The sequence below is a fragment of the Ranitomeya variabilis genome, chromosome 5 (assembly GCF_051348905.1).
Source record: "Ranitomeya variabilis isolate aRanVar5 chromosome 5, aRanVar5.hap1, whole genome shotgun sequence".
NCBI classification, from domain to species: Eukaryota; Metazoa; Chordata; class Amphibia; order Anura; family Dendrobatidae; genus Ranitomeya; species Ranitomeya variabilis.
The window spans coordinates 598,340,567-598,358,223 of NC_135236.1; the positions used below are offsets into that span (position 1 = coordinate 598,340,567).

A 17,657-nucleotide genomic window follows, 5' to 3' on the forward strand; every position below is an offset into this window, starting at 1 on the left:
GGCATATACAGTGTGTGTGTGTGTGTGTGTTGCGTACGGCTTATAAAGTGTGTTGCGACGGTGTTCTGCTGGTGGTACTGCGCAAGGGGCTGGGTACGGCGCATACTGCGTACGGCATATACAGTGTGTGTGTGGTGCGTACGGCATATACAGTGTGTGTGTGTGTGTGTGGGGTGCATACGGAATATACAGTGTGTGTGTGTGTGTGTGTGTGTGTGTGTGTGTGTTGCGTACGGCATATACAGTGTGTGTGTGTGCGTGTGTGTGTGTGTGTGTTTGTGGTGTGTACGGCATATACAGTGTGTGTGTGTGTGGCGCGTACAACATATACAGTGTGTTGCGTGCGTGCGTGCGTGCGTGTACGCGCGACCCCTAAATCCTTTGGTAATCTCGGTAACCTGGATACATGGAGCGCCCCCCCTAATCAGCTGTTCGCCGACGCAGCTGCATGTGTCGCGGCTGGGTGACATTCACAACACATGCATGGAGAGCTCAACAAACCTTTGGAAAGGTGTTACATTTTGTCTGGCCCATTTTGGGGGTTTTGAGTGAAATTGACGAGTTTGCCTTTTTTTCCATTTTTTTATTTTTGTGTTGTTCCAATATACACAAAGGAAAAAAAATATGGGTATAACAAACCATGTATAATTGCAATAATTTTCTGGGATTAATACTTAATTTTCTGAAACAAGTTCAATGATGCAAACACTTTCAGCCATGACTGTATATAACAGGATGAGCCCAGAATAGGAGAAATATATACCCAGGATAGAAGACATATACACGAGGAAGGAGCCCAGGATGAGTGACATTACTACATAATGTAGAGGGGCAACTCATATGTCCTTACAAAACTTTGAATGCTACAAAGACCCATACAGTTGACCAACATGTGAGCGCAGATGGGTAGGCGGAATCAGGTCCAAATTGTGCACTGGGGCCCATCGAACTCTAGTACATCCACTGCTTTGCACTATTGCATTTCATGGAGAATTTATTTGCTGGAACTCTGATTTTTGGGGAAAATACAGCAAAGCCAGTGAATTTGAATTTTAAAGGCTCTCCTCATGTCTGGTCAAAACTCCAATAGAAGGTCTATGAACGTTAACTCATGCAGGAAGTGAGGGATTCTGCCTCCTGAGCAGCCATGTTCCAACAAGTCATCTGAGTGATGGGTGGCGGATTCTGTACTTATATACTAATCTGCAAGGTATTATAGAGACTACCACATACTAAAACACATAAGAAAACATACATTAGCTTTACCTGTATTTGACAAAAGTTTGGTCGCTTCCAGTACTTTTTCTGTATAGATTCCAGGTTCATAATTATCCATCTCTGAAGTAACAACATAAATGACTCTAGCTGCACGCCCACGTATTGCACCCGCTGTGCGATCCAGTCCATCAACATCTTTTTCCTGAAGCGCTATGACGCATTTATTGACATCTTCCAAAATATGATTTTCTGCAATGAATAAAAAAAAATACCATTAATATGAACATATTTTAAATTTCGTTACTCTAAACAATACGACTTTCTTTGCACATTCCAGGCCCAAGATGACTAGGTAATAATTACGATATTGTTAATAAATTAAAGCTTGTTTGTTCTATCAAATTTTCATAAGCATCTTCGCTTAGAATATGCCCCTGAATACTGTTACAAAGCAGGGTGGCAAATAGAAATGGTGCATGTAAAGCAGCTCAACAGAATTCGTGAATGAACCCAGGTAATGAGAATTTTACAAGACGTTCAAGCAGTGGCTGTAGGTTAATTGTGTCTCTCATTTCTATTTTCCATTCGGTTGCACTTGGGCTTTTTGTCGAAGTAACAACAAATATGGCTGCAATACCTTGGCAATACTGTGGAATAACAAATGCAGGTACAGCAGTGCATATACAGAGGGGAAAATAAGTATTTGATACACTGCTGATTTAGCACGTTTTCCCACCTACAAAAATTTAAGAGGTCTGACATTTTTATCGTAGGCACACTTCAACTGTGAGAGACAGAATCTAGAAATAAAAACCAGAAAATCACATTGTATGATTTTTACAGAATTAAATTGCATTTTATTGCATGAAATAAGTATTTGACCATCTGCCAACCAGCAAGAATTCTGGCTCTCAGACCTGTTAGGCTACTTTAATACATCAGATTTTTGCCGTCAGGCACAAGCCGGCGAGTTTTGAAAAAAAAACGGATCAGTTTTCTTCCGCCGGATCAGTTTTTTTTCTCATCCAGTTGTATTCGCGCTGGATTGCACCTGATGGCCACACGTTTCATCCATTTTTTTGCAGGATCCATCAAAAATTCTTTTTCCGGCGGACGGAGAAAACGTACAGAGGAACCTTTTTTCTGTCCGGTGAAAAAACGCACAGCGATGGTTCCAGCGATAAACGGATGAGGATATGTGCACACGATGCGGGTCCGCAGCAGTTTCCCATGAGTTTACATTACAGTGTAAACCTATAGGAAACAAAAAACGCTGTGCCCATGCTGCGGAAAAAAACGCGTGGAAACACAGCGGTTTACATTCCCCAGCATGTCACTTCTTTCTGAAGATTCCTTAGCGGTTTTACAGCTGCTCCAATAGAAAACAGCAGTTGTAAAACCGCAGTGAAATCCACAGAAAAACCGCGGTAAATCCGCAATAAATCTGAAGCAAAAATGCAAATCCATACAGAAAAAGTACTGGAAGCGACCAAACTTTTGTCAAATACAGGTAAAGCTAATGTATGTTTTCTTATGTGTGCACATAGCCTGAAACGTGAGGTGAAATTCTCTGTCTCTCTCTTTACAGAAAGTCCAAACTCTAGTAAACAAAAACGAATCCAGCAAAAAAAAATCCAGCGCATCGGTTTTTCACAATTTGCACCGTATCCGTTTTTTCAAAAATAGCCGGATTATGCCTGACGGCAAAAAACTGATGTGTGAAAGTAGCCTTAGTTTTTCTTTAGCTTTTCTTTAAGAAGCCCTCCTACTCTGCACTCATTACCTGTATTAATTACACTTGTTTGAACTTCTCATTTGCATAAAAAAACCTGTCCACACACACACTCAATCACACTCCAACCTCTCCACCATGGTCAAGGCCAAAGAGCGAAGGACACGAGGGACAAAATTTTATAACTGCAAAAGGATGGGATGGGCTACAGGACAATAGCCAAGCAGCTTGGTGAGAAGGCAACTGTTGGCACAATTATTAGAAAATGGAAGAAACACAAGATGACTGCCAATCTTCCTGGTCTGGGGCTCCATGCAAGATCTCGCCTCTTGGGGTAAGGATGATTCTGAGAAAGGTCAGGAATCAGCCCAGAACTACACAGGAGGACCTGGTCAATGACCTGAAGACAGCTTGGATCACAGTATCAAACATTACCATTAGTAACACACTACATAATCATGGATTAACCCCTTTACTACCTTGGGTTTTTCTATTTGAGTAATTAATTTTTTTTGCTTGTATTCTTTACAGAGCCATAACTTACTTTATTTTTCCATCAATATGGCCATGTGAAGGCTTTTTTTTTTTGGGCAGGACAAGTTGTTCTTTTGAAAGACACCATTGGTTTTCCCATATAGTGTACTGGAAAACGGGGAAAAATTCAATGTGCGGTGAAATTGCCAAAAAAAGTGCAATACCACAATTGTTTGTTTTTTTGTATATGATCACTAAATGCTAAAACTGACCTGCCGTTACAAGCTAGTAGATACCAAATATGTATAGGTTCTTTTTTATTTAAGTGGTAAAATAAAATAAAAAATTGTCGACATTTTCCGAGACCCACAGTGTCTCCATTTCTTCAGCCTTATTACATGTCGCTAAAATGCTCATCTGCTATACGCCAGCCATGGCGCTGCAGACCTCTGGTTCTCATGCGAACCCATTGGCGATTTGTGGTCATGTGACATGGGCACCGATGGGTGGAGCTAATGACACTTCCGGTGTTATGTTAAAAGCCGTATTCAGAGATTGACAGCGTCAATTAACATGCTAACAGCCACAGGTGGATTGCGATTCCACCCGTGGCTGCTATTGTTACATGTCATAGGTTTTAAAGGGGTTAAAATCCTGCAGGGCATGCAAGATCCCTCTACTCATGCTAGCACATGTCCAGGCCCTTTTGACGTTTACCAATGTCCATCTGGATGCTCCAGAGGAGGCATGGGAGAAGGTCATGTGGTCAGATGAGACCAAAATAGAACTTTTTGGTATCAACCCCACTCGCCGTTTTTGGAGGAAGAAGAAAAATGAGTACAATTCCTAGAACACTGTCCCAACCGTGAAGCATGGTGGGGGAAACATCATACTTTGGGGATGCTTTTCTGCAAAGGGAGGCTGGACAATAACCTCATTCCTTCAGTATGAGCATTGAAGATTGGTCGAAGCTGGGTCTTCTAGAATGACAATGACCCGAAACGCACAGTCATGGAAACTAAGGAGTGACTGCGTAAGACGCACTTCAAGGTCCTGGAGTGGCCTAGCCAGTGTCCAGAACTCAAACCAATACAAAATCTTTGGAGGGAGCTGAAACTTAATGTTGCCCAGAAACTACCTCGAAACCTGAAAGATCTGGAGGAAATCCGTATGGAGGAGTGGTCCAAAATCTCTGCTGCAGTGTGTGAAAAACTGATCAAGAACTACAGGAAACATCTAAACTCTAATATTTGATACAGAAACCTTTGTTTGCAATTATAAATTCTGTTTTTCTATTGTATCAAATACTTATTTCATGCAATAAAATGCAATTTAATTATGTAAAAATCATACAATGTTATTTTCTGGGATTTATTTTTAGATTCTGTCTCACAGTTGAAGTGTACCTACAATAAAAATTACAGACCTCTCCATTCTTTGTAGGCGGGAAAACTTGCAAAATCAGCAGTGTATCAAATGCTTATTTTCCCCACTGTAAGTCCTCAATATAGAGAAGTAAAGGTCAAAATACAAGGGAAAAAATGCTCCATCTAAAAGTACTGACCTCAGTTTTTTTGCGTTTTGTTTTTTTTACAGTCAAATGGGAAATATTTAGACCAAGACATGGGAAAGTGAATAATGCAACAAGTCCATCTAACTTTCTCCAGAGCAAAACGCTAGACACCGACTGGCCCCAAACTATGTGACAGGGAATCATGGATTGTTATTGTTATTGTCATATGATTGTTTAAAGGGTTGTCCTGGCATAGGATATTAACCTATCCTTCCAATTGGTTGCGGTCTGAAACCCAGTACCCCCCACTGATTAGTTCTAGTGACAGTGGGATGTAAACATTGAACAGCGCTGCACTGCACAGCTGCATCCAATAGGAGCTGTTCTGCAGCTGCAGCTACCCACTGAATGGGACTGCTCAAAGTAGGTCTGTTCAGTGTTTACTTCTGGCCATCATCGGAATATGGAAGGAATGTACATCACACACAAACATATTTTAAATTGATTAAAGATTAGGTAGAAAAAATATAAAACTAAAAATTTAGAGAGGTACCTGAAACAGCCAGGAAGTCATCGATTGATGTGATGTCATCAACTGCATCTGTCAATATACGAACTTGTTTCTCCCACTGTTCTTTGAAAAGATCCATTGTTTCTTGAGCTACTTTGCTATGAGGTTTAGCAGCAAGTGCCAATGCAGCATTTATAACCTTTATTATCAGAAAAACACAAAAGTATTGTTTGGTCATGCAATGTTAATATGCACATTACAACTAGTGCTGATTTTACTCATGCATTGAAAAACTGATGTCACTTGCGGGGGCAGTACGGGGCTGGTCTCTGTCGTGCTTGTGTGCCGGGTTACCTCCTCAAAATGGCCAATGAAAGTGCACTCTCTTGCCGGCTCGTGAAGTCTCATCAGAGTCGGCGACATTAAAACTGCACAGTGACAAGATTGCACTAAACACGTCAGAATTGAGAACAGGCACATGCTTAGTAGAGCAGTGCTAGCCCAGCCCCTGAAACGGAAGTTTTTAACCCCTTCATGACCAGAGCTTTTTTCGGTTTTGCGTTTTCGTTTCCCTCCTTCCCAGAGCCATAACTTTTTTAGGTTTAGGTTTCCTCGATATGGACATGTGGGGGCTTATTTTTTGCGGGATAAGTTGTACTTTTGAACGACACCGTTGGTTTTACCATATCGTGTAACAGAAAGCGGGAAAAAAATTCCAAGTTTGGTGAAATTGCAAAGAAAGTGCAATCCCACACTTGTTTTTTGTTTGGCTTTTTTGCTAGGTTCACTAAATGCTAAAACTGACCAGCCATTATGATTCTCCAGGTCATTACGAGTTCATAGACACCAAACATGTCTAGGTTATTTTTTTATCAAAGTGGTGAAAAAAAATTCCAAACTTTGCTTTAAAACAAACAAAAAAAAAAGTTTCTAATACCCGTAGTGTCTCCATTTTTCGTGATCTGGGATCGGATGAGGGCTTATTTTTTGCGTGCCGAGCGGACGTTCTTAATTATACCATTTTTGTGCTAATACGTTCTTTTGATCGCCCGTTATTGCATTTTCATGCTATTTCGCAGAGACCGAAAAACTGTAATTTAAGTTTTGATTTTTTTTCTTGCTACGCCGTTTAGCAATCAGGTTACTCCTTTTTTTTTTGATTAATTGATTGGGCAATTCTGAACATGGTGATACCAAATAGGTGTATGTTTGGTTTTATTTTTATTGTTTTATTTTTGAATGGGGACGAAAGGCGGGGTGATTTGAACTTTTATTTTTTTTTCAAAAATTTTTTTTTTTTTTTTTGGCATGCTTCAATAGCCTTCATGGGAGACTAGAAGCTGCCACAACTCTGCTAGATAGAAGCGATGCTCAGATCATCACTATGTAGCTAAATTGCAGACTTGCTATGAGCGCAGGGTGGCGCTCACAGCAATCTGACATCAACAACCATAGAAGTCTCAAGGAGACCTCTGGTTGTCATGCCGACACACCGGTGACGCGCGATCACTTGAGACAGGCCACCGGTGTGTGCATTTCCGGCCCAATGGCCGGAAGCTCTTGTTAAGTGCCGCTGTCAAGAGTTTGACAGAGGCATTTAACCGGCTCTAGCTGGCACATGTCACCTGTTCAAAACAGCTGACATGTCCCGAAGCCCACATCAAAGCGGGGGATACTGCCATCGCCGTAATAGTACGTCCGATGGCAGTAAGGGGTTAATATTTAAAATAATTAAAAACAAAAAATGTAAAAAAAAAAAATCTAAAATTTACACATTTGAATCATATTTCTTTTTTACTGAGAAAAGAAGGCATCATTTGATATGAAAATATAAAATTAAAGCTGTAATTAACCTGTAAGAGAAAAAAAAAGTGAAAAACACAAAAACTGGAGTTTTTCATCTGCAACACCACCCAATAAAAAGCAAACTCTCCGATGTACCCCAAATTAGTATCAACAGAAATCTGAAGTTATGGGTCTCAATTTTGTATTCACTATATAAAAAAACAAACAAATAACAAAAAAAAAAAACAAAACACGAAAATACTACACAATAAACACTAAAAACTAAACCATAAAAAAGGATAACAGAATTGAGTGTTTTTTTCCCTCCATTATTCAGTACATGCTATAGTAAAATTAATGGCGTCATTCAAATCTACAACTAGTCCTGACAATAAGAAGAAGCTCTAATATGGCTATGGGGGGGGGGGGGGGGTGTAGTTATGGGTCTTAGAAGAACAGGACAGAAGGAAAAAACCAAAGTGCAGAAAGAAAGTTGGCAGTGGCAAGAAAGGAGCTAGTTGGTGTCAGAGGCAGCTGGGAACTGTGTGACACCGCAACCACCATGGATGAAGTGGGCTTACTGTCATACACTAGCACCTTGGCAATGACAAAGGGGTTTAATTCTTCACATGAGGAAATGAAAAAAGTTTATTATTTTCTCAAGAGCGTAAAATAAACATTTCTGTGTGTGAACAGTGTTACCTGAGGACATAAAGCTTCCAGCTGACTTGCGGACATGCGAACGAGCTTTACACCTTCTTCATTATTGGATATGGAGCATGCCAAATTGGCCACCTACAAAAACAAGTTACAATTTTAAGTATACATGAAATTTGTATCAGAAGAAGAAACGTCTAAACATGAATGCAGCTTGCGGCATTAGTGGCCTGTAAATGCAGCCAGCTGCTGAGCCCTCCGCACACTACCATTGCTGGGCTGATGGACTGTAAGCCGTTTTACACTAAGGGGCTAACAAAATGTCAATTAAAAAACAAACGTCATCTACCAGTTAAACCTGACATTGCTTTTTTTCATGGTGTTTACATTAACGTCTTAAACATTCTTGAGGTTATTGCGATTCTGTAGATACCAAAAACTTGATCTATATTTTTTATGTATTATGTCCCCTTAAAGACCATAAAAGATCACTGGGAACATCGTGATTAAGGCCTGTGTGGGACTGCCGAAGTTTATTTTGGGTTCACGTGGGCATCTGGCTAACCATCTTTCCCTGTACATGGCTTGCCAGATAGGATATGTATGGTGTCTTCTTCTACATGGAACCACTTGTCTTTCAGACCTGTCTATATGAAATACTGCAAGTCTGGCCCAAATATATTTCTAAGGTGTGTTCATTTTGCTATACTGTCAATGACCAACCCATTTGGTTTTTCAGTCACCACAACCTCTATAATCAAATGAATGTACTCCAAATGTTGTCATACAAGAAACAAGCCCTCACACCACTACATCAACGGAAAATTATAAGTTTCAGGTGAAAATGGTGACAAAAAGCAACTCACCATTCCTCCTACCACTTACATACGGACCTGGAGAAGCATATTAATAATAATAATAATAATAATAATAATAATATTAATAATAATATTGAACTTTTACCATAAAATAAACGCCTTAAGAACAAAACCCAAAACAATTGTAGAATTGCATATTTTCTTTTCACCTTTTCATCCTACTTGGAATTTTGTTACCTTTTTTCTCTGTATTATATGGTAAAATGAATGTTGTCATTTAAAATTACAACTCGTCCTCACAGAAGACAAACTTTCCTACTGCCATGTCAACTTAAAAATAAGAAGTTATGGCTCTTAGAAGAACGGAGTGGAAAAAAGTAGTTGTAAAAAACTCAAATTTGCTGTGAAGGCAAGGGGTTAAATTTTAGACAAGCATCTACACCCATCTGAGACCAGGAGGACATTAACAAAAAAATACTTAAAAAAAAAATACAAAAAAAAATTTGCTTACAAAAGTGTACTAGATTTGTTCCTGCATATTACAGTGTTAAGAATGACATTTCAAGAAAACATATTGGCAGCAGATAAAATCTTCAGCATAAATTGTGAAGTGCTGCCAACAATGTCACAGGATTGTATTGCAAACATGCAATGTGTGGACGATGTGCATGTGTTCTGCAACATACGTGTGGAGGGTACAACATGTGAGAATGTACTCTGTAGGAACATTTACACCAAGATCATCGTGACTGAGGGAACGTGTCAGATGACTGAGGAATCAGATCCTGACTGCACCAGCATCCCAGCATTTTAGAGAGAGACATATTACCAGATCCCTGTGAATCACCCGTAGCAGAGCTTGGCAGGGACAGCCAGGCTAATCTGGTCCTCGGCTATTGTCCCCAATCTTCTAATATATTTTCCTCTAAAATTCAGAAGTATCACTTCACTTATGAAATTACTTTTAGGGGCCTATAGGTCAGAACGTGCTCACAAAAATATAAGCTAAGAAAAAATTAACCAGCTAAAATTTAACCTTTATTAATTAAACCAAACCTGTCAGCAGGATCATGAACAGTAACCTACAGACAGCAGACAGTGTCAGGTCGGCGCGTTATACTGATGGCTGGGCTGATAAAATCTGTCTTGTGCCTGCTGTTTAATCTTTATTTTCAGCTTTCAGTTAATGATATGCCAGTGCGCCGGGCGGCCTGTGAGGTGTTCATCTGGACCTCTGATTAGGTATTCATGTGTATGGCTTCTGACAGGTCACTGATCCCTCACTGACTGGCCTCGGTATACTATTGTGGGGTTATAAAAAAAATTGATGTTTATCAAAATGGCGCCATCTGCGGTGCCTGTGCTATAGCATGATAAAATGGATAATATGCATAATATATGCATGTATGATTTACTCACATAGTATTGTGGAGAGAAAAAAAAATTGAGTTCCAATAGATGCTAATGCGCAAGTGCTGCCGGCGCCATTTTGGTAGAGAAAAAGAAAAACTTAGCTCCATCAAAAGGGCACAGCTGGCGCTTGCACAGTAGCATCTATAGGAACACGATAGATTCTACTGGGCAGACGCTGCCCCCACCATTTTGATGAATGTTAAATTATTTTTTTTTACCACACAATATGATATGCATTATGTAAAATAGGGGGCAGGTGACTGATGGATCAGTGACCTGACAGAAGACACACACATGAAAACCTAAGCAGACCCCACATGAAGACCCCAACAGGCCGCCCCGGAGAACAAGCATGTCATTAACTCAAACCTGAAAATAAAGATTAAACGACAACCACAAGACGGATTTAATCAACCAAGGTATTCTAATCAGTATAACGGCACCGACCTGACACGGTCTGGTCTGTAGTTTACTGTGCACAATCCTGCTGACAGGTTCCCTTTAAAAACCAAAAAAGAAATTTCAGATAAATACTATAATAAATAATTATATCCACAGATAAAATATACAAATAAAATTATGCCCTGATATAAAAAATATCTCTTCCTAGAGAGCCCAAGAGCATAGCCCTACCTATCTGTGGAGGTTAATACTATTAATGCAAAGTGCACCTCTGCTCAGCAAAGGCTGACCCTCTTAGGTCCCCTTGTTTACTAATCATGGATAATGCTATTAATATAGAGACCTAAAAAAAACTCAGACCAGAGCAATATAAGGGCTTGCTGTGTATACTGGATGGTCCATACAAGTATGATGGGCATAAGAAAAGCAGCAAAAAATCAAATAATGAATTCACTCCTCTGCATCTCTTGCTATTTGTAGCCTCAGTATTACCACAGATCAAGATATCATCGACAACCAATTTATGCCCTAATGATATAGGCTGCATCTCTCCAGCAATAGGAGCAATAAATATATAGGGGCCTTTCAGGCAAACCTTACACTGGATAAACCAAAAACTAGGAATTAGTTCTACCGGTAATGGTATTTCCAGGAGTCCATCATGACAGCACCACCAGGAAGTTGCCCTTCATATCCTTGATAGGGACAGGAACACAGAAGAGGTTAAATATCCCCTCCCCACCTCCACCCTTCAGTGATTTTACAAAGTACCACACCAGGATGGATACAACGCAATTTTATTGAACTTCCTCTCTATACATGTTTATATCACACAACAGACAGGAGTTCAAGGGAGGGTAAATAAGGGGTGCTGTCATGATGGACTCCTGAAAATACCATTACCGGTAGGACTAATTCCTAGTTTCCAGGTTGCCCCCCTGACAGCACCACCAGGAGAAATACCAAATAACTCCTATTCAGGGAGGGATTACAGCTTGGAGGACTTTTCTCCCAGAGACAGTCTGTTGATTTGACAGAATGTCCAGTTTGTAGTGTTAGACCAAGTTGCTGCCCGGCAAATTTGGTCCATGTATGCACCCGCACTCTCTGCCCATGAAGCAGAAATTGCTCTCAGTGAGTGGGCTTTTAGGTGTTCTGGAGGAGATTCACCGGCTGAAACATACGCAGCGCAAATGGTAGATTTAATCCATCTGGCTAGAGTAGCCTTTGAGGCTTTTTTGCCTCTATTCTTCCCAGACATCTGGATAAAGAGATTTGAGTCAATTCTCCAGCCGTCTGTAAGTTTAAGATATTGCAATACTGTTCTTTTAACATCCAGGAAATGAAGAGAACGTTCTTTATCATTGTTATAGTTCTGGCAGAACGTAGGCAAAATAATTTCCTAGTTTCTGTGAAAGTCTGTCACAACCTTTGGAAGAAACGAAGGATCCAACTTTAGAACGATGCAATCTTCTTGTATTTTTAAGTATGGGTCTGTTATGGATAGGGCCTGGATCTCGCCTATTCGCCTTGCTGACGTTATTGCGACTAGGAAGACAGTCTTGAATGTTACAGACTTTAGGTCTGCCTGATCTAGTGGCTCGTATGGAGCTTTCTGTAATTCATTTAGTACCAAGCTGAGGTTCCATGGGGGTACTGAACTATGTATTGTTGGTCTGATACGTTGCGTAGCTTTGATGTACCTCACAATCCAGGGGTGATCCGCTAGCGCAGAGGTCCCCAACCTTTTTTGCACCAGGGACCGGCTTTAAGCAAGACCAGTTTTCCATGGCCCGGTGGGGGTGGGGCAGGGGCGGGGCTTTGGTCATATGGGGGTGGGGTTATGGAGGGATGGAGCTTAGTGCATACTTATCATATAATTATGACATTTATAATGAGAATGTGATTCAACTTACCATAGGTTCAGAATGAGTGGGAGCACCATGCTTGTTTCCCTGGTGCTTTGCACCATTATTGCCCCATAGCTGTGCCATATAGTGCTCTGCACCATTATTGCCCCATAGCTGTGCCATACAGTGCTCTGCACCGTTCATAATTGCCCCATAGCTGTGCCATATAGTGCTCTGCACCGTTCATAATTGCCCCATAGCTGTGCCATATACTGATCTGCACCATTATTGCCCCATAGCTGTGCCATATAGTGCTCTGCACCATTATTGCCCCATAGCTGTGCCATATAGTGCTCTGCACCGTTCATAATTGCCCCATAGCTGTGCCATATAGTGCTCTGCACCGTTCATAATTGCCCCATAGCTGTGCCATACAGTGCTCTGCACCATTATTGCCCCATAGCTGTGCCATATAGTGCTCTGCACCATTATTGCCCCATAGCTGTGCCATATAGTGCTCTGCACCGTCCATTATTGCCCCATAGCTGTGCCATATAATGCTCTGCACCATTGCCCCATAGCTGTGCCATATAGTGCTCTGCACCATTGCCCCATAGCTGTGCCATATAGTGCTCTGCACCATTATTGCCCCATAGCTGTGCCATATAGTGCTCTGCACCATTATTGCCCCATAGCTGTGCCATATAGTGCTCTGCACCGTTCATAATTGCCCCATAGCTGTGCCATATAGTGCTCTGCACCGTTCATAATTGCCCCATAGCTGTGCCATACAGTGCTCTGCACCATTATTGCCCCATAGCTGTGCCATATAGTGCTCTGCACCATTATTGCCCCATAGCTGTGCCATATAGTGCTCTGCACCGTCCATTATTGCCCCATAGCTGTGCCATATAATGCTCTGCACCATTGCCCCATAGCTGTGCCATATAGTGCTCTGCACCATTGCCCCATAGCTGTGCCATATAGTGCTCTGCACCATTATTGCCCCATAGCTGTGCCATATAGTGCTCTGCACCGTCCATTATTGCCCCATAGCTGTGCCATATAGTGCTCTGCACCATTATTGCCCCATAGCTGTGCCATATAGTGCTCTGCACCGTCCATTATTGCCCTATAGCTGCGCTGCTGCTGCTGCAATAAAAATAATAAAACACATACTTACCTGTCTTGCTTGCAGCTCCTCGGCGCCATCTTCCCGGCGTCTCTCTGCACTGACTGATCAGGCAGAGGGCGGCGCGCACACTATATGCGTCATCGCGCCCTCTGCCTGCAGTCAGTGCGGAGAGACGCCGGGAAGATGGAGACAGCGCCCGGCGTGTGGAACGAGGACAGGTAAATATGCGATAGTTACCTGCTCCCGGCGTCCCGCTCCTTCCCCCGGACAGCTGGTCTTCGGTGCCGCAGCCTCTTCCTCTGTCAGCGGTCACCGGCACCGCTGATTAGAGAAATGAATTATGCGGCTCCGCCCCTATGGGAGGTGGAGCCGCCTATTCATTTCTCTAATGAGCGGTCCCACGTGACCGCTGAACAGGGGCGCCGCGGACCGGCTGAAAAACCCCAACGGCCCGGTCCTGGTCCGCGGACCGGCGGTTGGGGACCTCTGAGTTAAAAGACCTATTGGCAGATACACAACCCATAAATGGGCTATCCCCACTACAGTAATGCCACACATTTTGATGCTAACAGCGGTTTAGGCACACTGGGGCTCAGAAGGGAGCGGCGAACTTGTATTTGGAAGAGCAGAAGTTGCTGTATTTCTTTCTTCTTTTTTTTTTGTTTATAAAGGGGGGAGGGGACCATGCTGCTTTTCTAGAGCCTTTGTGCTACCAATAACATGAAAAAACCCTAGTTTTACAACAAAATTTACAAAACCATTTTTTTTAGGGACCACATCACATTTGAAGTGACTATATGACTGAAAATACCCAAAAGTTACACCATTCTAAAAACTACACCTCTCAACGTGCTCAAAACCACATTCAAGAGGTTTATTAACTTTTCAGGTGCTTCACAGGAAGTTTTAGAATGTGGGGAAAAAAAAGAATTTTTTTTTAATTTTTTTTTTTCACAAAAAAAATTACTTTAGACCCAATTTTTTTTATTTTCACAATGGTAACAGGAAAAAATGGATCCCCAAATTTGTTGTGCAATTTCTCCTATGCATGTCAATACCCCATATGTGGAGGAAATCCATTGTTTGGGCGCACAGCAGAGCTCGGAAAAGAAGGAGCGCCATTTGATTTTTTTTATGCAAAAATGCTTTATTTGCCTAGGGTACCAAAATAACTCGTCCCGGCCATTATTGCAGGATACTAGAACTATCAGTGTCACACTGATAGGCTGTTTTATAAGAAGGATCTAACAGACATTCTAACAGGCCACTATACTAGGCAGACCCAGAGGTCATTGTTTGGGTGCCATGACAGCCATAGGGGGAAAATGGACCCCCCCTCCCTCTCACAACTTTCTAAATTATGGGATCACTATTAATTGTGGCATTTAGTGGATTAAATAGCAATGGGGAGGTGCCAGCAACAGGTTGTCAGTTAAGCCCCAGCGGAGATTATGCAGGCACAGCATCTGAGACTGCTCAGTCACCTGGACGTACCGGTAAGTCCATTTATGTGACCTCCATGAAACACAGAACATGGTAAGTCCAAGGCTGGGAAGGGGTTAAAGATTCTAAAAGTAGTAATAGTAATAAATGCCCTAAAATACATACCGAATATACTCCAATATAAGCCGAGACCCCTAATTTTGCCACAAAAAACTGGGAAAACTTAATGACTCGGGTATAAGCCTAGGGTGGAAAATGCAGCAGCTACCAGTAAATGTAAAAAATAAAAATAGATAACAATAAAAGTAAAATTAATTGAGACATCAGTAGGTTAAGTGTTTTTGAATATCCATATTGAATCAGGATCCCCATATAATGCTCCATACAGTTGATTATGGGCCCCATAAGATGCTCCATATTAAAATATGCCCCATATAATGCTGCACGAATGCTGATTATGGCCCCATAAGATGCTCCATAGACTTAAGCCCCATATGCTGTTGCTGCGATTAAAAAAAAAATAAAAAAAATCACATACTCACCTCTCTTCGCTCAGGCCCTCGGCACTTGCTATAGTCACCTGTCCGCGTTCCACCGCTGGGCGCAGCTGCGTCTTCTCCGTTCTCGGCACTGACTGTTCAGACAGAGGGCGGTGCGCACACTAATTGCGTCATCGCGCCCTCTGACCTGAGCGTCACTGCAGAGGACGCGGAAGACGGAGCGGCGCAGACGGTGGAAAGGTGACTATTGTGCACTGCCCCCGTCATACTCACCTGCTCCTGGCGCGTCCCTGCACGTCCCTGGTTCTCTGGGCGCCGGCAGCTTCTTCCTGTATTGAGCGGTCACATGGTACCGCTCATTACTGTAATGAATATGCGGCTCCACCCCTATGGGAGTCGGGTCCATATTACTGTAATGAGCGGTACCATATGACCGCTCAATACAGGAAGAAGCTGCCGGCGCCCGGAGAACCTGGGACATGCAGGGACCGTGCCAGGAGCAGGTGAGTATGATTAGACAGCTGCAGCTCCCCCTCCCCTGCCGACCCATGGGAATGACTCGAGTATAAGCGGAGAGGGGCAATTTCAGCCTAAAAAAATGGGCTGAAATTCTAGGCTTATACTCGAGTATATACGGTACATCTATAATTACTTTCTGAATAATTGTATTCATAGGCAAAAACTGACATTTAAAAAGCTGAGTAGACGATATATGCAGTTTTTTTGGGAGTAAATCATAGGTCCTTGTATCTAATTCCAGCTTTCGATTTTTTTTTTATTTTTTTTTAGTCCAGTGTAAGAATATATCCAGTATGTTCTGCAGTGGGATAGCAGACAAGATCTGGTTATATACAGTGGGTACAGAAAGTATTCATACCCCTTTACATTTTTCACTCTGTTTCATTGCAGCCATTTGGTAAATTCAAAAAAGTTCATTTTTTTTCTCATTAATATACACTCTGCACCCCATCTTGACTGAAAATTTTTTAGAAATTTTTGCATATGTAAAAGAAAAAAATGACATCACGTGGTCATATGTATTCAGACCTCTTTGAGCTAGTACTGCCATGAGTCTTCTTGGGAATGATGCAACACGTTTTTCACACCTGGATTTGGGGATCCTCTGCCATTCTTCCTTGAAGATCCCCTCCAGTTCCGTCAGGCTGGATGGTGAATGTTGGTGGACAGCCATTTTCAGAGCTCTCCAGAGATGCTCAATTGGGTTTAGGTCAGGGCTCTGGCTGGGCCAGTCAAGAATAGTCAGAGTTGTTCTGAAGCCATTCCTTTGTTATTTTAGCTGTGTGCTCAGGGCCATTATCTTGTTGGAAGGTGAACCTTCGGCCAAGTCTGAGGTCCAGAGCACTCAGGAAGAGGTTTTCATCCAGGTTATCTCTGTACTTGGCCGCATTCATGCTTCCTTCAATGGCAACCAGTCGTCCTGTCCCTGCTGAAAAACTCTTCCATAGCATGATGCATGATCCACCATGTTTCACTGTTGGGATTGTATTGATCAGGTGATGAGCAATGCCTGGTTTTCTCCACACATACCGTTTAGAAATATCACCAAAAAATTCCATCTACGTCTTATCAGACCAGAGAATTTGGGAGTCCTTCATGTGTGGTTTTTATTTTTTTAGCAAACTCTATGCAGGCTTTCATATGTCTTGCACTGAGGAGAGGCTTCCATCGGGCCACTGTGGCATAAAGGCCCGACTGGTGGAGGGCTGCAGTGATAGCTGACTTTGTGGAACTTTCTCCCATCTCCCTACTGCATCTCTGGAGCTCAGCCACAGTGATCTTGGGGTTCTTCTTTACCTTTCACACCAAGGCTCTTCTCCCATGATTGCTCAGTTTGGCTGGAAGGCCAGGTCTAGAAAGACTTCTGGTGGTCTATAAGTTCTTCCATTTAAGGATTATGGAGGCCACTGTGCTCTTGGGAACCTTGAGGACTGCAGAAATTCTTTTGTAATCTTGGCCAGATCTGTGCCTTGCCACAATTCTGTCTCTGAGCTCCTCGGCCAGTTCCTTTGACCTCATGATTCTCATTTGGTCTGAAATGCACTGTGAGGTCTTACAGACAGGTGTGTGCCTTTCCAAATCAAGTCCTATCAGTTTACCTAAACACAGCTGGCCTCCAATGAAGGAGTAGAACCATCTCAAGGAGGATCATAAGGAAATGGACAGCATGTGACTTAAATACGAGTGT

At 42.2% G+C, this 17,657-nt stretch overlaps 1 protein-coding gene across 1 annotated transcript in view; it reads right to left on the reverse strand.

The window, feature by feature from the left end:
* Nucleotides 1-17,657, reverse strand: part of CTNNA1 (catenin alpha 1) — a 119,662-nt gene that overhangs the window by 22,861 nt on the left and 79,144 nt on the right. The window contains exons 10-12 of the mRNA XM_077266024.1: nt 7,936-8,028; nt 5,491-5,647; nt 1,267-1,467 (exon numbers count right to left, since the gene is read on the reverse strand). Of these exons, the coding sequence (XP_077122139.1) occupies nt 1,267-1,467; nt 5,491-5,647; nt 7,936-8,028 (451 nt within the window). The remainder of the gene's footprint in view (nt 1-1,266; nt 1,468-5,490; nt 5,648-7,935; nt 8,029-17,657) is intronic.